At 56.0% G+C, this 22,068-nt stretch overlaps 10 protein-coding genes across 10 annotated transcripts; 4 read left to right on the forward strand and 6 right to left on the reverse strand.

Annotated features, from left to right (window-relative positions):
• Positions 1-2,425: 2,425 nt before the first annotated feature.
• V2A60_007097 (amidohydrolase) lies at positions 2,426-4,162 on the reverse strand (the record flags this gene model as incomplete). The annotated part of the gene is made up of 1 exon (XM_083258386.1): positions 2,426-4,162. The coding sequence occupies one exon, from the start codon at positions 4,160-4,162 to the stop codon at positions 2,426-2,428; it is 1,737 nt and encodes a 578-aa protein (XP_083114512.1).
• A 2,213-nt stretch (positions 4,163-6,375) lies between these two features.
• On the forward strand, positions 6,376-8,575 carry V2A60_007098 (2-isopropylmalate synthase; the record flags this gene model as incomplete). Its single annotated transcript, XM_083258387.1, has 6 exons — positions 6,376-6,383; positions 6,464-6,500; positions 6,555-6,619; positions 6,703-6,745; positions 6,829-8,409; positions 8,516-8,575. The coding sequence occupies 6 exons, from the start codon at positions 6,376-6,378 to the stop codon at positions 8,573-8,575; spliced, it is 1,794 nt and encodes a 597-aa protein (XP_083114513.1).
• A 201-nt stretch (positions 8,576-8,776) lies between these two features.
• V2A60_007099 (DMT family transporter) lies at positions 8,777-10,316 on the reverse strand (the record flags this gene model as incomplete). The annotated part of the gene is made up of 4 exons (XM_083258388.1): positions 8,777-9,472; positions 9,540-9,631; positions 9,712-9,925; positions 10,092-10,316. The coding sequence occupies 4 exons, from the start codon at positions 10,314-10,316 to the stop codon at positions 8,777-8,779; spliced, it is 1,227 nt and encodes a 408-aa protein (XP_083114514.1).
• Positions 10,317-10,850: 534 nt separating this feature from the next.
• V2A60_007100 (GNAT family N-acetyltransferase) lies at positions 10,851-11,522 on the reverse strand (the record flags this gene model as incomplete). Its single annotated transcript, XM_083258389.1, has 2 exons — positions 10,851-11,350; positions 11,417-11,522. 2 exons carry the CDS (start codon positions 11,520-11,522, stop codon positions 10,851-10,853), a joined length of 606 nt encoding a protein of 201 aa, XP_083114515.1.
• Positions 11,523-11,680: 158 nt separating this feature from the next.
• V2A60_007101 (Zn(II)2Cys6 transcription factor) lies at positions 11,681-13,217 on the reverse strand (the record flags this gene model as incomplete). The annotated part of the gene is made up of 2 exons (XM_083258390.1): positions 11,681-13,099; positions 13,158-13,217. 2 exons carry the CDS (start codon positions 13,215-13,217, stop codon positions 11,681-11,683), a joined length of 1,479 nt encoding a protein of 492 aa, XP_083114516.1.
• Positions 13,218-13,845: 628 nt separating this feature from the next.
• On the forward strand, positions 13,846-14,744 carry V2A60_007102 (uncharacterized protein; the record flags this gene model as incomplete). Its single annotated transcript, XM_083258391.1, has 3 exons — positions 13,846-14,063; positions 14,123-14,475; positions 14,524-14,744. The coding sequence occupies 3 exons, from the start codon at positions 13,846-13,848 to the stop codon at positions 14,742-14,744; spliced, it is 792 nt and encodes a 263-aa protein (XP_083114517.1).
• A 100-nt stretch (positions 14,745-14,844) lies between these two features.
• On the reverse strand, positions 14,845-16,368 carry V2A60_007103 (pyridoxal phosphate-dependent transferase; the record flags this gene model as incomplete). The annotated part of the gene is made up of 1 exon (XM_083258392.1): positions 14,845-16,368. The coding sequence occupies one exon, from the start codon at positions 16,366-16,368 to the stop codon at positions 14,845-14,847; it is 1,524 nt and encodes a 507-aa protein (XP_083114518.1).
• Positions 16,369-16,824: 456 nt separating this feature from the next.
• On the forward strand, positions 16,825-18,570 carry V2A60_007104 (alpha-keto acid decarboxylase family protein; the record flags this gene model as incomplete). The annotated part of the gene is made up of 1 exon (XM_083258393.1): positions 16,825-18,570. One exon carries the CDS (start codon positions 16,825-16,827, stop codon positions 18,568-18,570), a length of 1,746 nt encoding a protein of 581 aa, XP_083114519.1.
• A 276-nt stretch (positions 18,571-18,846) lies between these two features.
• On the forward strand, positions 18,847-21,130 carry V2A60_007105 (uncharacterized protein; the record flags this gene model as incomplete). Its single annotated transcript, XM_083258394.1, has 4 exons — positions 18,847-19,046; positions 19,152-19,888; positions 19,938-20,322; positions 20,377-21,130. 4 exons carry the CDS (start codon positions 18,847-18,849, stop codon positions 21,128-21,130), a joined length of 2,076 nt encoding a protein of 691 aa, XP_083114520.1.
• A 233-nt stretch (positions 21,131-21,363) lies between these two features.
• V2A60_007106 (uncharacterized protein) lies at positions 21,364-21,978 on the reverse strand (the record flags this gene model as incomplete). The annotated part of the gene is made up of 1 exon (XM_083258395.1): positions 21,364-21,978. One exon carries the CDS (start codon positions 21,976-21,978, stop codon positions 21,364-21,366), a length of 615 nt encoding a protein of 204 aa, XP_083114521.1.
• Between the last annotated feature and the right edge of the window lie 90 nt (positions 21,979-22,068).

Genomic DNA, 22,068 nt, shown 5'->3' on the forward strand with positions numbered 1-22,068 from the left:
AATTCTGCAGGGGTCCAGTGGTTATCAAAACAAGTCTACTGTAAAAGCCGAGCAGAGTTCGCCACTAACCCGACACTCTTTTCTCGCTCTGTTTCCCTACACGGCTTACTTTCATGCACATCTCTTGGTTCTGTCTTGTAACGGCAAATGCCCCGAACCCCTGCCTCCCGTCTTTGACAGATTCTTTACTGATACAGATTGCTTCCACGCCAATTGGCCACCTTTTATCCTCCGAGCTGATACTTGACCCCCGACCGACCGAGCTGACTCCACCGTTAAAATGTCAGAGGCATGCATTGCATGGGCTCCATGGGTCTTGACTCTTGAGCCTAAACGCCACCACTTCTCGCCCGACATCCGTGTCCTTTGAAGTCCCCTGCTTCGGAACAAATCATCTCCGCTGTGATGTTTACAGCACGGCACCAACTTGGCGTGTGACCACCTTCTCAAAAACACAGTCGAGCCGCGATGGTCCCAATCCAGAAGGTTGCCTACAGATCCAATCTCACTTTTTGCTGACAATTTGGCCCCCTGGTCCCTGGCCCTCCTGGCCACAATATGAACCATTACCATCATTAATTGCCGCCAGCGCGAATCGAGCAGGTCGCTGACGTACAAGCAATTCCTAGCACCAGCCACCGCATACTACTTTGGGCAGGACTGTCAACGCTTATAGTAGCAACCCGAAAATTAAGAAGGGACAAGCTTTTGATCCGCTGCACTTGTTTGGCAGCTGTCTCTTAATCTGTCCTTCGCCGAGAGTACCAGTGCGGCGCCCAGATCCCAGCACAATGTGATCCGACAGGGAAATTTCACGTAATTGACTTGCCCAAGCCGGCAGAGCGGGATGTGTGACCCGAGCAAGAGCCAAGAGCCGCACGGTTATTGATAATGAGCACAACGTCACACAGACGATCCCCCCAAGAGGGACAAGACTTTGTAACTCGGAAACCGTCCTTCGACCCTTGTCGCTCCGCGCTCCGCATTGACTCTGTCTTGAAAAGAAAATGCCTTGCACGCAGGCACGCAGGCACGCTCGTCTCCCCCGGAGAAAGCACTTCCACCACCACAAGAAATAAACTGGGCTTGCCCAATTTTCTCTCCAAGACCCCGGCTAGGATGCGCCAGAATGAACTACGACGCCGCAATTGGCTCCTGGCCCTTCTAGAACCCTTGGCCCCTCGGCCCCGCCACTCTCAGCCTGTATTTTTTTTCGCCGCCGAGGTTAGGTTCGCCGTCGCCCACTCCGTAATAGCGCCGTACCAGTATACTCCATCTAATAAGCTGCAGCCCCGAGTTTGAGGCTCTGTTGCTGCTGCTGGCTCTGGACTTCTTGGCACGGCGACAAGTCTATTTTGAGCCTTGCCATGTTGCAATACGAGGTCAGCGAACGCACTCGCTTTTGTCACTGCTGCGGTGTATCCGTCCCTCCAACACTCGGCGAATAATACAACGTCAAGATGGATTACACTTATATCAGTAACGCCTGAATTCACCGCAGCGGTGACTCCGTGCCGGATTCAGGCTGGAAGGAAAGGAAGCCATTCGGTGCCAATACATGCCCACTTATACCTCCACATTCGCCTGCCTAAGCAAGAAATACAACGTCAACCGCAGCCTTAGCTGAGAAGTTTGCACTACTTATTGAGCCTTGCATACTAGGTACGTGCCGTCATATCAAAGCCGACATCCCAGACACAGGAAAACAGGGCGCGCTCGGAGTATGGATTCAAGGCTTGCGACACGTGAAACGAGATACCAGCCATGTCCAGAACCTGGCTGATAGTTTAACTCTACTATCAAAGTGGGTTGAATCGCATATAATTTATTCTGATATAATCCATACTAGCTGGCCAATGACTACACAGATCCAAGTGGGCTACATTGCGTAGAAAGCGCTTTTGATATGATCCAGCCAATAGTAATACACGTCCAAGTGGCCTCTATATAACGCATTCGTGATATCGTGGATGCAGCCGCCCATATATCAGTACACCAAAGTGGGCTCAACTGCATGCAATCTATCCTGAACAAACACGAGCAAGTGGATTGTAATCTATCATTGATGTATGCCACGCTGACCGGCTAATGACAGTCTAGTGGAGCTCAACGTCTATCAGTACTTCGTATACGGAGTACGCATCACATAGTCCTTTGGCGACCGCGAGCTAAACATCAGACGGCATGTCTCTCTTCGATTGTGCCACTGCTTGAGTCTATCTGACGATGAGCCTTGGTACCCGGCCGCTGCCATTCGTCATAAGCGCCCCGAAGACATGAGCGATGCCTTCTCTTGCCCCAGAATTTGCGCCGCTCCCATCCCCAGTATCTCTACATCTACCGCAACGCCTCGCCGCAAACCGACACACATTCATATACACCGTCCCTTGACCCACGCTTCTGAAAAGCTCGCTCAAACCAACCGCTACGCTACTGGGTGTATCTTCTTTCCCCTGATCCACGTCTCCGCCACCTTGGCGTCCAACAGCTTTTCGGCGTCCCACTCCATGTCGACCAGCACCAGATCCGCTTCCCGACCCGGCTGCAACTGTCCGGCCCTGTCTTCAGCGAAGCAGCTTCGTGCGGAGCCTCGCGTCGCCGCCGCCACCGCCGCTGCCAGCGATAGCGCGAACTGTGGCGTCGTCTGTGCCGTGTTGTTGCGTTCCAGGGCTGACTTGCGTGTCGTTGCCACGTACAAGTTAGCCAACGGGGCGTACGGCGCCGTCGGAGAATCGGTACCCAGTGCCAGCGCGGCGCCGTGCTCGGCAAACGCCGCATACGGGAAGACGTGCCCGCACCGAGCCTTGCCCAGCAGCTTCTCCCACGCCGTCATACCTGCGGGGTCGAGGTGCACGGCCTGAACGGAAGCGGTGATGCCTAGCGCGCCGAGGCGCGGCACGTCTTCTGGCGCCGTCGTCTCCAGGTGCTCGATGCGGTGCCGGCCCGCAGGGTTGCCGACGGCCTCGAGCCCGTCAATGGCCAGCTTGATGGTGGCGTCGCCAATGGCGTGTATAGCGATTTGCAGACCGGCGGCGTCGGCACGGCGCAATACTGGCTCGAGCGCCTCGCGCGTCCACATGGGCTTGACGCTCTGGTTGTTGTGAGAGTATGGCTCTTGCATCGCGGCGGTACAGGCATCGACAACGCCGTCGGCTACAATCTTGATGCCCGTAATGCGGAACCGTGGGCTGCTGGTCCGGTTGTACTGTGACTGCAGCTCAATGGCCCGGTCGACTTGCCGCAACGTATCCTCGGACGACGGCTGGGGGAGGATGAGCCAGTGCGCGGCCACCCAGATGGGAAGCTCGCCATGCTCCTTCCTATACTGCTGCAAGGACGCCCAGTCCTCCTCGCCCATGGCCATGTCAATCACGCCCGTGTACCCCGCGGCAATGTAGGCGTCCAGTGCGGCCTGCACGTGCTGCTGCTTCTCCTCGGCCGTTTGTTTGTTGGCTAGGAACGGCCAGACGATGCCCAGAGCCGCCGTCTCTTCCATGACGCCGGTCGGCTTGCCATCCGGGCCGCGCCGGATGTGCCCGCCGGGGGGGTCTTGCATGTCAGCGACGCCCAGTTCCTCCAGTGCTGCCGTGTTGAGCCACGACGAGTGCATGTCCTCGGCGTCAATGTACACGGGACGGTTCTGGCCGGGCACGTCAAGTCCGTCGAGCTGCGTCGCGAGCTCGTTGCCGTCGGTTGACGGGTGGAACCAGCCCTGGCACAGGATTCGCGGCAGGTCCGGGTGCTCCGCCGCCCACGCGCGGATCGCCGCCTGGATCTCGCCGAGGTTCTTGCTCGGCCGTATGTTGAGCTTCTGCAGCCCAGCACCCGTCTGGCACAGATGCATGTGGCCGTCGACGAAGCCTGGCAGCACGACGCGGCCCTGGACGTCGTGCACGACAGCCCCCGGCGCGGCTTTTGCCTTGACGATGGCGGGGTCCGTTTCGTTGCCCACGTGGGTGATTTTGCCCGTGCCCGGGTCGAGAACGATGGCGCTGGCAAAGTGTTGAGGCGCATCGCCGTCGGCCGCGACGAAGACACGGCCGTTGTGCAGGACGGTGGGCATGGAGGATGTGTTGGTGCCTTTGCAGGTCGAAATGCCAGACGCAGCTACTGAAATGGAGAGGCAGATGAATGGAAGAAGTCGCCGCAGTGGTGAGTGCATTGTGGTGTTTTTATTTTCTCTTTTTGATTGATTATCTAATGAAGATGCTGTAATAGCTTGTCATCGCATCCAATGGCCATCCGGAACCGCACTTTTTAACTGTCGTCGACCGGACACCGGACTCCGCGGCCTTGGGGGTGCGGCAAATCGCCCATGATTGCCGATGGCGATATGATACCCATTAAGAAAGGGCGCAGCATGCACACAGCCCCGGAAAATGATGAATGCTGCGCAGCGTGGTAGAGGAGCGGGAATCGTGCCATGCTGGATATGTTGAACCCGGTGGCGGTAGTTCAATCAGCGTATGTTCCGAACGGAGTCGGTGGTGCGGGGGCGGGTCGGCCGAGACGGCCATTTGCGCGAAAGAGAAGTTGGCCCTGTGACCAAATGCCGTGTAGCAGGGCACTAACACAAGATAAACTTGGGTTCCACAAAGATATGCATCAGTTAGTGCTACTGATGGCCGTAGATGACGATTGCAGATGCCAGTCAGTGAGTCGTGCAAGCGACCAGGGCGTCCTAACATGACCACCGCTTGGTGACTACACAAAGAGCAAGTACAGCGAGTGACGACAAGTAGTACGGCATCACTTTGATTGATTCTCTGCATCTTTGTTGGAATCCTTGCACTACTTTACCGCAGTCAATCATCCCTCGCTTTGTGGGCTGCCTGTCCTACAACGTCTTTATTCGCCAATTTCCTAGCACCACCACCGCTCGGCCCTTTACTGGCGAAGCAGATGGGCACGCGCCGCCCCCCCTTCCAACAAATCTTCTCATGTAGACCCGCGAACCCGCGGGATCCGCGAATCGCACGATGGCCTAAGAAATCTCTCCGACTTTTATGAACCGCTCGGAGAATATTCGTGGTCGTGTCAAGGACCAATATCAAAAGGAAGCGTCGCGTCCCACCATATGGCTGCCTCGGCCAAGGCTTGATGGCGCAACGAGTACGTGGACGTCATATAAGAAGAAAAGCATGTAATAGTACATTATCATCCTGCATTGCTGTGTGCCGTGGGTAACTTGGCATGTGACGTGGCAAGTCTGCGTTGATATGCAAGATGGGACGGCAGGATGCTGACAACAAAGTACAGCGCTGCCCGGTCCGTGGTGCCATTTCGGCCTTGTCAGTGTGGCTTAGATTGAGTTGGTGGGCTGTGCCGTAGATGAGCGTTCAATCCAGGGGGGCGGGGAGGGGGCGAGTCCAGGAGGGAAAACGGGATGTGGCTCTGGACACTTGTAAAATATATGCTTCGCGTTGTAGTCGGTAAATGCAGCTGTATATTTCGGCGAGTGGCCGTTGGCATGCACTGTCTTGATCTCCGTGTGTGGAGGCCGGCGCGTTGCGGCGGCCCGGCGTCACACAGGGAACGCCCGGCGTCGAGACGTATACGGACCGGTGACCTTGCGGGCCGGCACCGGGAAGGGCAGCATGGCGGCCGGGTTTAAATATTCGAGTAACACCTAGGTAATTGATTCATCCAGCCTGCCGCCCAAAACATACAGTCTCATTCTTCTTCCTTATTTTTGTTTTGTTCTGTTTTGCTTTTTTTTTTTCCCCTTCGGCAACCGAGTTTACGCCAACAACACGTACTTGGGCCGCCGACCGGACCAAAATCGAAATACCTCCTTCCCAACCCCGGAGGCGCGTCCACCAGGCCGATCCGGGAATAACCCGCGACAACCGGAACCGATCCAACGCCCTTTCCTTCCCATCGAGTCATCTTTGTAGGGCGTCGTTGACATGTTCATGTATTGCTTTTAGCAAGATGGTGCTAACAAGGGTGGGCGGCAAACCCCAATAATAAACTTTACTTAATTCGTTGCTTTTCATTTTAGGCCGTACTCGGAGCAGTTGCGACCGCTTTCGGCCAATCAGGACACCCATAAATTGACCCCTCCAAAAGCTTCAACCTGAATTACCCCACCTTTGGAGTGACTCCCAAAGATTTTCTCGCCTCATTCCGTGCGTATCGGCCCGGGGTAGCTTCAACTGAAATTTGCTTCTTCGTCTTCATCTTCTTCTTCATATATATCCCTCTGATCTCTCTTTTTGTTTTCCCTCCACATCGGAAATTGATCACGCGCACAATCAGGACAACGCCCACGCCCACCGCCCTCAAAACTCCGTCCTCTAGATTGCTCCTCCAAGCTCTCGATCCGTCTATCGTCGTTCTCCCCCGCCACTCCGTCGACTTGCTCCGCCCAAGATGCCAATGTACGCTGCTTGAATCACTGCGACTGAGAGCCGCGGGAAATCGCTCTTTCGCTAACCTGGCCATGTTCTCACCCTCGTAGGCTCAAGGACCCGTCGAAAAAATACAAGCCGTTCAAGGTATGTCGGGATCAAGATATGCTGCCTTTGCCATCTGCTGACCTCGTTCGCTAGCCATTGAAATTGGCCAACCGCCAATGGCCGGACAAGACCATCGAAAAGGCCCCTCGATGGCTCTCGTACGTGTCTTCCGCGTTCATCGCGACCATCACGTCGACGACATGAACGACCACAAAGGAAGCTCTGCTGACGCTACGCCAAGATCCTGCCTCCGCGACGGCAACCAGAGTCTACCCGATCCCATGGTAAGGTCTCCCTTGGCGATTTCGTTTCATTTAAACTGTCCGCGCTCTAACCCGCACTCCCTCTCTCCCTTCTCCTCTGCTAGAACGGCGACGAAAAATGGGCATACTTCAAGATGCTGTGCGATCTCGGCTACAAGGAGATTGAAGTCTCGTTCCCGTCGGCCTCGCAGATCGACTTTGACTTTACGCGGCGCCTCATTGAGACGCCCGGCGCGGTTCCCGACGACGTGTTCCTGCAGGTGTTGTCGCCGTGCCGGCCGGACCTCATCCGGCGTACCGTCGAGTCGGTGCGCGGCGCGAAAAACGCCATCATCCACATCTACCTCGCCACCAGCGCCTGCTTCCGGCAGGTCGTCTTTGGCTACAGCGAGGAGCAGACGCTCGCGCTGGCCGTTGAGTGCGCCACCCTCGTCCGCTCCCTCACCAAGGACGACCCGGCGTCGGCCGGCACCAACTGGCAGTTTGAGTTCTCGCCCGAGTGCTTCTCCGACACGGACCCCGCGTACGCGGTCCGCGTGTGCCAGGCCGTCAAGGCCGCCTGGGGCCCCAACGACACCAACGACAAGATCATCTTCAACCTGCCCGCCACCGTCGAGCTCGCCACCCCCAACATCTACGCCGACCTGATTGAGTACTTTTGCGCCCACATCGGCGACCGCGAGAGCGTGTGCGTGTCCCTGCACCCGCACAACGACCGCGGCTGCAGCGTCGCCGCCGCCGAGCTGGGCCAGATGGCCGGCGCCGACCGCGTCGAGGGCTGCCTCTTTGGCAACGGCGAGCGCACCGGCAACGTCGACCTCGTCACCCTCGCCCTCAACCTGTATACGCAGGGTGTCAGCCCCCTGATTGACTTTTCCAACCTCAACCCCGTCATCGACATGGTCGAGTCGTGCACCAAGATCCCCGTCCACCAGCGGGCCCCCTACGGCGGCAGCCTCGTCTGCGCCGCCTTCTCCGGCAGCCACCAGGACGCCATCAAGAAGGGCTTCCAGAGCCGCCAGGCCCGCGGCCTCGCCAGCGAGGACCCCTGGGACGCCATGCCCTACCTGCCCCTCGACCCCCAGGACATTGGCCGCAACTACGAGGCCATCATCCGCATCAACTCCCAGTCCGGCAAGGGCGGCAGCGCCTTCATCCTGCAGACCAAGCTGCAGCTCGACCTCCCCCGCAGCTTCCAGGTTGCCTTTTCCAACGTCGTCCAGCGCCGCGCCGAGGAGCTCGGCCGCGAGCTCCTCGCCAACGAAATCACCGACCTCTTTGAGTCCACCTACTTCCTCAACGACAACCCCCGCCTTACCCTCGTCGACTACAGCATCACCCCCGACCGCACCGACGCCGCCGCCGCCGACACCGGCAAGACGCCCGACACCAAGAGCGCCATGCGCATCTTTGAGGGCGTCATCGTCCTCGACGGCAAGGAGTACAGGTTGCGCGGCCGCGGCAACGGTCCCATCTCCAGCATGGCCGCTGCCCTCAAGGACGTCGGCATCGACTTTGACGTCAACGACTACAAGGAGCACGCCATCGGTGAGGGCCGCAGCGTAAAGGCCGCCTCCTACATCGAGTGCAAGCCCACCGGCATGAAGCAGACCGTCTGGGGCGTCGGCATCCACGAAGACGTGGTGCAGAGCTCTCTCCTTGCCTTGTTGAGTGCCGCCAGTAACGTATGTCCCTTCTCAAACCCCGAGCCCCAAAGCCTCAAGAAAGACCCAAGAGGATGGTTTATTCCTGCCATTCGGAAATCCAACCGACTGACTCAAATCTATCTAGTTCATGACGAGCCGGCCTGCCAGCCCCATCTTGAAGCCCAGAGTGGCGCCAATTTCTTAAGCGGACCAAAAAAAAAGTTTTTGAAAATTATGCATTTTCTAGCAATATGATATCGTAACTCTGCTTCGTCCCATGTATCCCCATCTATGTAATGAATAGGCAATTGCAGTCACGATTACTTTTTGTTAAAAGAAAATAAGAAAGGGGGGCCCAACACGCCATCATGATCTCTCCGTCACCTTCTATATTCATACTCGCCTCTCAGTCCTCTTCGGCGCGCAAGAGGCTCGTTTCCTCATCCGGCACTGCCCCGGCCGGCTTGCTCTGCTCGTCCGGCGTCTTCTTCTGCAGGCCCACCCAGACGGCCGCGCCGATGATGAGGGCGCTGCCGATGAAGCTCTCGACCGGGGGGGTGGTGCCCCAGACGACGCGCTCAATGACGAGCGCCGTGACGAGCTGCGTGTAAATCATGTTGGTGGCGCGGCCGGCGCGCTCGCGCTGCAGGCCCTCGGTGAGCAGCACCTGCAGCAGGAAGCCGGACAGGCCGATGGACAGCAGCAGCAGCCACTGCGGGACGCTGCGCGGCGTCTGGAAGCCAATGGTCGGGTGGAGCAGCAGCACGGCGCACGAGAAGACGGTGGACGTGACGGCAAAGTAGTTTACGCTGACGAGCGAGTGCACGCGCGTGCCGATGACGCGGATCGTGGCGTAGGCCGTCGAGGCGGCAAAAGTGCCGAGCACGGCCAGCACCACGGCAAAGGAGCGCTCCGCGGGCGTCGCGGGCACGGGCTTGAAGATGCCGTCGAGGGCATGCGCCGTGCCGTTGCCCGCCGGGGGTTGTCGCTCGTCAGGATGTCCAAAGGGCAGGTGGGAAAAGAGGAAGCTGGGGCGGGCGATGAAGAGCACGCCGGTGAGGGCGATGACACCGGCGATGCCTTCGACAATGGTGAATGGTTCCTGGCGAGTTCAAAAGTTAGCTTGGGGGGGTTGGAGGCGATGAGGTAGGTGCAAAAGACTGGCGTACTCGCAAGGCGACCCAGCAAACAAAGCTCGTCAACGTTGGAACCAGAAAGGTGATGACGGTGGAATCCGCAATATCCAAAAACGACAGCGAGTCTACAAGTACAACAATATTAGTATGAAAAAGTAAAAAAAAACAAAACAGAATCTGCGTGAATTTATCTGAGCCATCTTACAGTACAGCCCAAAGAGCCCAATGGTGCCCGCCGCGCCGCGCAGCAGCAGCAGGCCCCGGACGCCCGGTGGGCCGAGCGGGAAGCCGGGCACCTTTTTGTACCACATGTAGGCGGAGCCGATGGCGGCCGTGACAATCATGCGGACAAAGATGATTTGCAGCGCGTGAAACTTGGTGTCGAAGCCCGTTTCCAGGAGGCGCGTTGTCATGGCCATCTGGGGGCGAGGTCAGCGGCGCGTCCATTTTGCTCTTCATTCACAAGCTGCTTGCGGGATGGAAGGGATTCTCAAAAAGGAGGAAGAGAGAAGGGGGGGGGGGGCAAGGAAGTGAAAGGCGGAATAGGGGAGGAGAAGAAGAAGAAGAAGAAGAGGAAGAACATACGATAGAGGCAAAGATCTGGGCGAGAAACACAAAAAAGAGACCGATATTGTTGTGGTAAAAGGCCTTGGTGCGGCCCCAGAAACCAGTCTGCTGGTCGGCAGCCGCCACTTCCTCAGATCCATGGGCGTGTGATGTGCTGCCGTTGCCATTGACCTGAGCAGTCGAACCGTTGACCTGCTGCTGGCTGGCATCTCCCGACGCCGTCTTGACGGAGCCGTAGGCCATGATTGCGGTGGGCTCTCGGATTCACGCCGCCGACGATACCCGGAGTCAAAAGTTTCGAGGGGGAGACGGGGAGCGCTTTTTCCAACACCGTTGGATACCCTGAATTTTCAACGTAGCGGTTGACCGTTCTCAATCAATCGGAGCCCCACATGAAATCAAGCAATTGAGTCTTGTTGGTTCCGAGGGAATTCAACAATAGGTGCGGTTGGAGGAGGAGGGAAAAGAGGTCGTCGGGGGTTTGCGTTTGCGGAAAACTACGCTAGCCGATCCACCCATCTTGAAGGCTGTCATCAGGCTCGCCACTGTAAATTGCCACGCAAATGTCTCTGATTCTTTTCTATTATAGTAAAAGGATATGCTGACTTGCCATCATTCTGTAGATTGTACATTTCGATTGCATATGCACAGCGACTAAATTCACCAGCGGCATGGACGCTCGTATACCTTGGCATGCTTTCCCCACGATTGCCGTTGGGGCAGGTATGAAAAATATCGAGTACTCTCTAGAATCTCTGTCCTTTCCAGGCAACGAGACTACATACTTTCCGAAAATGTCGGCTCTGTCCGAGCTTTAAACATGTACAGCACCGCATTCCCGTCATCCTGCACGTAGCTCAAGTCGACAAACCCCATCCGCCGGTACATGCCAATGGCGACCTCGTTCTCCTCGCGCGCGAGGATCGACACTAGGCACGATTTCCGCTCCGCCTCGGCCGACGCAAATGAAAACGCCAGCGCCGTCTCGAACACGGCCTTGGCGATGCCCTGCCTCCGCGCCTCCGGCGCCGTGTACACGCCGTTGACGGCCCAGTGCAGCAGCGTCTTGGAGTCCTTGTCGCGCTCGTCGGCGACTAGTCCTGCGGCCATGCCAAGCAGGGGTGAGGGCTGCATCCCGCGTACGAGAGTGAGCGACGAGACGATCCGGCCATCTTGGGCGCTGACGGCGACGAATGTCGTGGCCTGGGGCCGCGACACGCGCTGGCGCCAAAAATCGTCGTCCTTGGCTGCTTCCTTCTCGTACGTGGATCCAAAGACTGAATTTCCTTGATTAAATTCCATGTCTAATAGGACATTGATTCAGAGAGCTGTCATGTACTCACATTGCGGATCCGTTTGCAATGCTTTTAGGCGAAATGGCTTGTACTTGGCCAAGAAGAAGTCCACACCCGCTTCGTCGGGCTCTATCTTCACCACCGTGTATTCCATTGGCGCAGTCAACATCGACGACCTTCTCTCAGCATGTTCGTGTTGCACAGATAATGGCCAATGCTGAGCTTCAGCCGACAAGGCACACTCAACTGCAAGGCTGTGACTCAGCGGACTAGCGCGCCGCACTGAGGGTCTCGAGTTGATCATGCGGCACCTCATGCCGCCATAGCATAACTGCCCAGCATAGTATAAACATCCCAAGCCGGCAACTTTGTGCCCTGCTTCAATGCATCCGCTGTCCTCTGGGCCATGGCCAGCCCGCCGACATCTGCTACCAGACCAAGCACGTTTTGCGCCCACTCAACGAGGTGCGCGTCGCGAGATGCCTGCGCGGCTAAATAGAGCGGAAATAAAATGGTGTAACTACCAAGCTTCTGCATGGGAGAGGCCAGGCCCCAGACGAGTGCACCTCCCTCATCGCGTGACATCAAGTACTGAGCGAAGCTGTCACATATTGCCTGTGCGCTTCGTTCAATCGATCTTCGCGTTGCTGAAATGAGATTCAGATCTTCCGAGGACGCATGCCGCTCGATCATCAACAGAAGGTTGAGCCGAGCAGTGCGGATAGCGTTACGGACTTGAGTAAAGTACAGGCTCTCGTAGGCGTCGTACGACCCCGTCAGAGTCAGCTGCCGCCCAAGAGAATCGTCACCAACAAAGACGCGAGAGGGCCGCCAACAAGCCGGGAGGGTATCCTCCAAGGCAATGGTCAACCCGTGAAACTCCAGGCCCCGCGTGATTATTTGGTCTCGACACGATATAGTACCCGTTTGCACGTCTGACACAAAATTGATGATTTGTTCATTCAGGTTTGTCAAAGCCCACTTGGGGTCATCTTCAACTTTAAAATAGCGGCTTAAATCCACACGTAAGCGCTCCATCTCACCCGGTATGCGCATGCCGGAGATGGCGCAGCTGATGACAAGCGTGGTGTACAGCCTTTGCGTCAGGCGGCGACCGACATACGTCTGTAGGTTGGCTTCGCCTCGGGCTCTAATTAATGAGATGGCGCCATTCATGTGCTTCATCCAGGATTCTGGGTCGGTACGCTTCCGGTTGACGAGCTTCTCGTAGAGATCAAGCAGCAGGATCGACTGTAGCGTTTCATCCGCCAACGACGCGACCGGGTCAGCAAGCGCGGCATTGACGAGGTGCAGTGCCACAACGTAGCGCTCCGTCGCAAGCTTCATCATGCCAATGGGCGGCACAAATTGGCGAAGGGCAAAGAATGCCAGGCTTGCAGCGTCGACACTCGCAACTAGATGGGTTGGTGGATGCGCTGTTTGGTATAGGATCCCAAGGGCATCGTAGCTCCTAGCAAGACCAAAGACAAAATTGGCAAAAAAGTCTTGCTTGGCCAGTACGTCCCACTTTAGATGAATAGTTTGGAGAATGAGGGCATCATCTTCCACTTTGATCTTCTTGCAAACGGTGGGTTGCATACGGCGCTGTTGGACCTTGAGCCTCACGGCTTGCGTCTGGTCACGAAAGCGCAGCTCCTCTTGCGTACGGTAACCAAGACAGGTGATACTGGCCCGAGAACACTGACCACAGCCACTGGGGCGCAAATCGCACTAGAAAGAACGGTTAATCAACCTGCCCAGTGAGGTAGACGGGGTCCCGGTGTCGTACGCGCAGCTTGCGCTTCCTACATGGTAGGCAGTCACGGGAGGGACGTCCTCTGTTGACCATCTGGATCGCTAGCTCGGTTTTTGCTGATGAACCTGATAAACATGGGCAATCTAATGCATGATGACGGTTGAAAATCGCAAATCAAGACAGGTCATGTTTTGATACGGAGTTAGCGAGCACCAACCATCTGCCATGTCCGAGGAGCTGGACTGGTGGTGGAAACTCGGCAGCTGACGACTAGATCTGTTTGGGTTAGCGTTCCGGAGGTGGATAAAAAGAACGTTTACAGGGAGCTTCCGCGAGTTACAGGGGGGTCTCAGCCCGGTGCCCGCTACTAAATCTTCCCAGATGGGTTAGCGATCCGGAGCTCCACCCTGAGGACCTCGAATGATGGCTGCGTCGGCGTTTCGCCATGAAGACGACCTCAAGCATCGTCGGGCTACTCTATTTCAAAGCCGGATTTAATGTTTAATTCCTTTTCTAATCATGGAGGTGGACGCCAACTGCAGGCCCAACCGTGAACGGGGGCACGACGTTGAGAAAATACACTGCCAGTATAAAAGCCCGCTGGCATCCTCCTCGTTGAATCACCATCCCACATCCAACACTTTCTCAGCATCATAATTTGGTCTTATCTACAACCTTCATCGACAATTCCGTCTTTAAATAACCGAAAATACACTTCACCATGGGTTTCACTTACAAGACAGTTCTCCTCGTTGGCGCCACTTCCGGCATTGGGGCAGCCCTCGCCGACAAGCTGGTCCAAGAGGGCTCCAAAGTCATTGCCGTTGGCCGTCGTCAGGACAGACTCGATGCGTTCGTCCAGAAACACGGTGATGAAAAGGCCGGCGCCATCGAGTATGATGTTACTGATAAAGCTGGCCTTGATACCTTCGTCCAGCGGTACGTACCAAGACTCCAAGAAATCCTGGAATTCTTTAATCCTGATCAAGAATCGATAGCGTCATCAAAGAATACCCTGAGCTCGACTGTGTTTTGCTCAACTCGGGAATGCAGCGCATGATCCGCCTCACGCAGCCTGCCGAAGTGGATCTCGATGCCTTCCATCACGAGATCAATACCAACTTCACCTCCGTCGTAAACCTGGCCCTCAAGTTCGGCGCCGTGCTGCTCGAGAAGCAAACTCCCACAGCACTCATCGTAACGGGCACACATCTTTCCACGGTGCCGTCTGTGGCCATGCCCGCCTACTCCTGCTCCAAGGCTGCCCTGCATGCCTTTATGGATTGCTTTCGCCGCCAAAACCAGGGCAAGAGCTGCAAGATTATCGAGATCAACGCCCCAGCTGTTCAAAGTATGTTTCCCCGTCTCGTTCCCCGGAAAATGTACTGACCAGCATCAGCTGAGCTCCACGACTACATGGGCGAACGTGGCCGCTCCTTTGGCATGCCACTAGCCGACTTTGTGAGCCAAGTCTACCCACAGTTGGAGAGATCAGAGGAACACACCTCTGTCGGAATTCCGCTAGGTATCTCTGAAGAAGACTATAAGAGCTTTGTCGGAACTAGACAAAGAATGTTTGACCAGCTCTCAGAGGTTATTATGGCAAATATTCCTCTGTGATTGATTGGCACTACAGACCGATTGTCCGGATTGGATACATTATTTCTATCGCCAATTTATATACATCAGTCATTCAATTATCAATGAAGCCGCCATGGTATTATTCAAGTCCAAATTCCTCTCGCACCGCTTTGCCTAAACGCTCAATGCCCGGCGCTAGCTCAGGCTCCGTAGCAGCTGCAAAGGTGACACGTAAGGCAGCGTCGCTGACTTGCGTGGGATCGGCGAGAAACCAACTTCCTCGACTGATCAAAACACCATTATCTCTCGACTTTTCATATAGAGCACCCTCAATCTCCATCTGAAACTCCCTGGTAGGCGCGCCTTCGGGGGCCTTGGGGTGCTTCGTCACATCCACATTGATCCAAACAAACATGCCCGAATCAGGCACCCTCCAAGAGCAGATGTTCTTGGGTAGGTGCTTCTCGCATGCCTCCAGCATCATGTTAAGGCGGTTGGTATAGACGTCTGATAGGTGCGCTAGCCATCGGATGAAGCCGGTGTGGCCCCACGTCTGGTCGAGGAGCTTGTACATCATGACCTGCGACGGCCCGCTGGGCGACATGACACTGACTTCCGAGTAAGCCTCAAACAGGTCGACAATCTGAGTGCAAGCTGTGAGCCAGCCAAGACGAAGGCCGGGCGACAGAATCTTGGAGGTAGAATCTAGACGAACCACACGCCCCGACACGTCTAGGGAAAGGAATGATGGAGGCAGTTTGTCCACGTATTCTTGGAGAGCTTCCTTGCTTCCAGACTCCAACTTGGAAGCTTCACCCATCTGCAAGAAGAAGTAAGGGTCATCTTCTACAATGATGAGATCATGCTTCTCGGCGACCTTGTAAATCTCTTTGCGACGCTCAACGCTCTGGGTGACGCTGGTTGGGTTTTGGCCTGTCGGGATCGTATACAAGACGTACGGCTTGTGTGACTTGGAAGCGTCCCAGTTCTCCAGCGTAGTATCCAACTCCTTGGCGGACAGGCCAAATTCGTCCATGCCGATGGGCACCGTGTTGATTCTTTGTGCACGGGCTCCGACAATTGTGCCAGTGTACGAGTACTTCTCGACTAGGATGTTATCACCCGGGTTGCAAAAAATACGAAAAACCATTTCGAGACCAGATGTAGTTCCGCAGGTGAGACTCGTTTTCCAGTCCTCATAGGGCGGATTGTGCACCATCTCGACATGCTCTGTGACGAAACGCACCGACTGTGGCGATCCCGCGGGGAAACCATAGTTGAGCGCAGCCGCCAAGTTGTATGCACTTTCTCCCTTGGAGCAGGTAATGGAAGTTGTGGGTTTGTTCTCCTTGACCGAAGCATCGTCGACAACGTTGACAGTGAGAGACTCGTAAGGATAAAACTGTGGTGACGGACGAGCAGTGCCCAGCGTAATCATGTCCATATTCTTGCCACGGTTGGCCGTCTTGAGTGGAGACGACCCCTGGGAGCGACTATCAATGCTAAGACGATGATCCCATGATTTTGCCTTGGACTTGCCCTGTCCAGCGTGCTTTGATTTAAAAAAGGCCGAGGTAGTGTAGGCGGCGCTGTCCGTAGGCAGAGGTTCTGCGTGAGCACGCAGCGTCTCAAACTGAGCAATTTGTTCCGCGAGTGATGCCATTACCGCGAGTATGAGAATTTCTGTGAAGAAGAGGCGTTGGAAAGTTTTGAAAGGTTTACCTAGACATTAATTGGCAAAATCTCCGCACTTGTCGCGGTGATACTTATAAGCTAGGTCGGCAATCGGCGTAGTGCACTTGCAACCGGAGTAATCGGCGTACCTACTTGGTGGGCGGCCACTATCGGAAGCGAACGACCCAAGGCGCGCCCTCCATGCAGACAAGTACCACAACGAACGCTGCTGCGCTGGACACTGCCACCAAGTAGCATTCTGCACCCCGCCATAACTGGTAGTACGATCTGAGGAACCCCCACAACGTATTGGCTTTACGCCGAAGCCGGGCATGCTAGAAAAATGCGGAGTAAATGTTCATTATATATACAATACATCCTCTCAGACATTTCATTCTGTTTCAGTACTGCATTTCAACATTGAACAGAAAATTTGCCTGGAACCATGAAGCTCGCCACTTACTTGTTCAAGCGTCTCCAGCAACTGGGCGTCGACTCCATCCACGGCGTTCCTGGAGATTTCAACCTGACGCTTCTAGACTATGTCGAGCCCGCCGGCCTGCGTTGGGTAGGAAGTGCAAATGAGCTCAATGCGGGGTACGCAGCAGACGGATATTCCAGGATAAAGGGTATCGGTGCCATCGTCACAACCTTTGGTGTCGGTGAACTGTCAGCCATCAATGCTATTGCTGGGGCCTTTGCTGAAAGATCGCCAGTAGTTCATATTGTCGGCATCCCCAGCCGGCCCATGATAGATGGCCGCATTCCTGTCCACCATACCTTCAAGGATGGAAATTTCTCCCGGTTTGCGCAGGCACAGGCCCTCTTTACAGTGGCCCAGGCTCGTCTATGGGATCCTAGAACTAGCGCTGAGCAGATCGACGAAGTACTGAAGCAGTGCCTGCACCACAGCCGCCCTGTCTACATCGAGGTGCCTGTCGACATGGTGTCTGCGCAGGTCTCGGAAGAGCAATTGGCTCGGCCTCTGCAGCTCATTGAATCCGAGCCCACCAAGAACCAGGACCGCCTGATTAACAAAGTCCTGGACAAGATTCACTCAGCCAAGAAACCCGTCATTCTGCTGGATGGCGAGAGCAGAGGCATCGGTATCGTCCAGGAGGTGCAGGAACTCTCCAAGGCTACCGGATGGCCTACCTACGTCACTGGATTCGCAAAAGGACTGTTGGACGAGACAGAGCCGAATTTCCACGGCATCTATAAGGCAAAATTCGGCGAGGCGGCCGCAGAGACATTCTTCAAAGAGGCTGACTTGATTCTTTGCTTCGGACCTCATTTCAGCACGACCAACTCGTATGGCAATACTGCGCTTCCCAACCCCGCCACTACCATTTCCTTTAGCCACAACGAGACTGTATTCCAGGGCGAGCTGATTCGCGACACGCCCGCAAAGTATCTCGTCCCCAAGGTTCTCCAGAGACTGGATGCGGGCAAGGCCAAGAGCGTCTACACAACATACCCTGACCTCCCAAGAGACACCATCCTGCCCTTTTCGGAGGTTCCTGCTGATGCTCCGCTCGCTCAAGACCGCTTGTGGAATGTCGTTGGCAACTTTCTTCGTCCAGGTGATATTCTCATGGGCGAAACCGGCACATCAAGTTATGGTTCGCGCGTCGTCCCGTTACCGAAACACTCTCGCTACTTCACGCACGTAACATGGCTCTCCATTGGATACATGCTGCCTGCCGCCCAGGGTGCGGCAATGGCCACTGAGGAGTTGATCAAGGCCTCCAAGTTCCACCAAGATGTGAAGGAGTCGCGTACGATTCTCTTTATCGGAGACGGCAGTTTCCAGATGACAACGCAAGAGCTTGCGACCATAGTTAGGCATAACCTCAACGTGATTGTTGTGCTTGTCAACAATGATGGCTATACCGTGGAGCGTTGCATTCATGGCAAGGATGAGACATACAATGGCATTTCACCTTGGAACTATCTCAAGGCGCCGGCCCTGTTCGGTGCTGGTGATGATGCTTTCACAGCCACCGCTAGAACATACGGCGAGCTAGAAAAGATATTCAGCGACGAGAGACTTACAGACGGCCAAGGTTTACGCATGGTTGAGATTTTTCTAGATCGCGACGACGCGCCAAAAGGCCCTCTTTTTGACTACATGGAAGTTCAAAAGGCCGGTAATGGCATCCTTGTCGAAAAGGAAGAGATAGACGCTTGAACGGTTGCACGACACGTCATGACCTGTAAGAAATTGAGCGCGTGTGCAACAATGAATATACACCAGAATAATAAAAAAGTGAATTCTTTATAATTTTGCTATGCATTTTTATACCTGTGACTTGCTGCTCGGCCAGGGCCAAGACTGGCTGAGTCATCCAAATGCACGAAGTCTCTTGGTGCGAGGCTGGAGCGCTCCACCGACTACTCCGACCAGGGCGTTTCTTTTGCTAACATCAAATCCTAGCCCGTGTGAACTGGCCTTAAAAGCATCGCCATGCCGGCTGCTCGTAAAAAGTTCGCAGCTTGCGATCCTTGCAGGGCTGCCAAGGTGGCGTGCGACCACGCCCGGCCGGTGTGCATCCGGTGCCAGAACCAATCGCGGCAGGCTGAGTGCGTCTACCGCGCCTCGCCGTTCAAGAAGACGAAGCGCGCCCCGGAGAAGAGCACTACTCCGGCGACGTCCGGACTTGTCAGGTATGGGTTCGGCAGCCCATCTGTGGCGCCATGTCCTGCGTCTCGGAGCACTGGCCATGGCGCCTCGCGGCATGATGAACTGACAGGACGCTGACACGACAACAGCCATACGCCGAGCAGGCAGCAAAGCTTCGCCGCCAATGGCAGGACCCCGGTCCTGGGAGGCGATGCTGTCGCTCCCAAGTCACATAGATATCCAAACCCCGGCTATCTCGGATCGTTTAGCTCCACCACCTTGTTTGGCAACCTGCCGGACATGCGTGACTCCGTCCTGGGCGACGCCGAAGGCACCGGCATCAGCTCGGACAATCCCGTCCGCGAGGCCAACGTCACACGCGGCGCGGGTCTGATCAAGCAGATCGAGGCCACCGTCTCCATCGAATCGTGCTGCAACTTGATCCTGGCATGGACGGCCCGTGGCGCCAGTCTGCCGCTGGCGGGGCCCTTTCTGGAGCACTGCATCGCCACCATGCGCCAGCTGTTTCCCAATCAGGGCCAAAAGGCCGTCGCGAGCACAGAGCTGTCGCGGAGCCTCTTTCACAACACCAGTCGTCCCATTGATGTGGCGTCCAGCACGACGCTGCATGACTTTCAAGAACAGTTTGGCCACCAGCGGTGCCGGTGGGAGACGCTCGGTTTCTTCTTTACAGCAGCTTCAAGGGCCGCGATTGAAATGTCCAAGTTTGAGTCGGCGCGGGAGTATCGAGACTTACAGCGGCTGGGTATGAACCTGTCCGATCTCAGTCTTGACATTGCCTTGTCGCTGGATTGCTTGAATGATCTGCAGCTTGTGCTGCAGTACGAGAATTGGATTCTGCATTCGTTCGTCGATGGCGACCAGAGTATGTTGCCCTGGCTACTGCAGAGTTACAACCACTAACGTGCGAACAGGCTATCATTCTTGGAAGAGACTAGGGGATGTCATTAGTTCTATATATGCGCTGGGCCTGCACCAGCAGACCAACAACGACCACAATAGCCTGCCACCCTTCTTGCTCGAGCTCCGGCGGCTCACCTTCGCCCTCACCTATTCTGCCGACAAGAACGTGTCCATCTTTCTGGGACGGCCACCACGCATACACCTCAAGTATTGCAAGCTGATCCTTCCTCGCAGTGATGGTCGCCTCGTCGAGCCGTGGAGGACAACCTGGCCGCAGGACATGCCGTTTGACTACGTCGCAGACATACGCTGGGGTGCCTTGTGTGGCATCCTGAAAGAAGACATCATGGAGCTTTTTAGCCTCGAAGGTGTCAACGACAGCCACCCCAAGGTCAGGTATGAAATTCGCCTCATATGAATTCACGCTATTTGCTAATTCGGCCAACGCAGAGAAATTTACGACAAGGCAAACGCGCAGTGGCTGGCGTTGCCACCACACTTTCGTCTGGAGACCTCACTCAAGCAGTGCAACCAAGCGCCGATCGTGCGCGACTTTATCCTCACCGCACGTCTCAACCAATTACACATTCATTTTCTCCTGCGCATGGTCGTAAACCGCTCGCGGCCCGAGTCGGACCCGGAGCTCGTATCTACGGCCGCCGAGATCCTGGGGTTGATTGTCGAGGCGCTCATGCAAAAGGACTACCTCGTCAACTCCAACACGTCGCTAGTGTGGAAGGTTGCCTACTTTGGGTTGTCGGCCGCGGGCGTCATCAGCCTGTGGCTCCTTCACCAGTCGTCCAAGACGCAGCCGCACCCCAATGTGGACACGTCCAAGGTCTTCCAGAGCCTTAGCGTACTCGTCGTCGAGATGGAAACGGGCGTGCTCATCGAGACCGACGACCCCAACTACAAGCTCCTCGTCGACGCCTCCAAAACCATCGGCTGCCTGCTCAAGCGCCTCATCCTCGGGCGCGTCACCCCGCCGCAGACCGGCGAGGCTCTGGGCGGCGTGGTGCCCGCGGCCAGCATCGCAGCCAAGTCACCCACGTCGGCAGCCATGCTCGAGACGCAGGAGGTGACGGCGGCGCAGGGCGGCTGGAACGCCTGGGACGGTCACACCTTGCAGGATTTCGAGTCGGATTTCTGGCTGAATCTCGCAGAGCACCCGTTCCTAGCCGGCGGCGGAGGTAATGACTTGTAAGGCTCTGCAAATAGGTACACTGATGAGGCGTACATACCAAACACGTGTTTCGATGTGAATCATTTCACGGGGCATGAGAAAAACACAACGTACATATAGATCAGGAACATTGCGTTTCAGCACAATGTATCATCAATATATTCCGCCGTCAGGCAGCGGCAACCAGTCCGAATACAATTTTCAAAGTCTCAATCAAAGAAACATGTGACATGTGGTTTCAAACAATGATCAGCCTAATCCATCTCCCACCGACCACTCTTGCCTCCGTCCTTGAGCACCACTCTCAGCCCATCCACCACCATGCCTTTATCCACGGCCTTGCACATGTCGTACACGGTAAGGGCGGCCGTCGACGCAGCCGTCAAGGCCTCCATCTCGACACCCGTCTTGCCATCGCACTCGACCGTCGCGCGCACCTCAACCCCGGCCCCGGTCCCGGTCCCGGCCCCGGCCTCGTCGCCGCCGAGCAGCGCCAGGTCGATAACCACGCGCGAGACGGGGACCGGATGGCACAGCGGGATGAGGTCCGGCGTGCGCTTGGCGGCCATGATGCCCGCGATGCGCGCGACGCCGAGCACGTCGCCCTTTTTCAGCTGGTTGGCGCGGATGAGCTGCGGGGCGATGTCGCTCGAGAAGCGCACGGTGCAGGCAGCCGTGGCGACGCGTGCGGTGACGGCCTTGCTGGCGATGGAGACCATGTGCGCGGCGCCGGTCTCGGAGACGTGCGTGAGCCTGGGCGGCTTGGTGGCGTCTCTGTCGTCGTCTTTGCTATGCCGTCGTGGTAATGAGGAAAACAGGCGCTGTTGTTGCCTGATTACGAAGGGGTGTGACTGTGGTGTGCTGCTCATGATGTGCTTCATTCTGCGGGGGATGGCGCCGTGTAGAGTTGGGGCAACAGGATCTATACAGTTGCGTCTCAGCCCCGGAAATGGATATGG

Source organism: Cordyceps javanica, chromosome 4 (genome assembly GCF_051103115.1).
Source record: "Cordyceps javanica chromosome 4, complete sequence".
Classification (NCBI taxonomy): domain Eukaryota; kingdom Fungi; phylum Ascomycota; class Sordariomycetes; order Hypocreales; family Cordycipitaceae; genus Cordyceps; species Cordyceps javanica.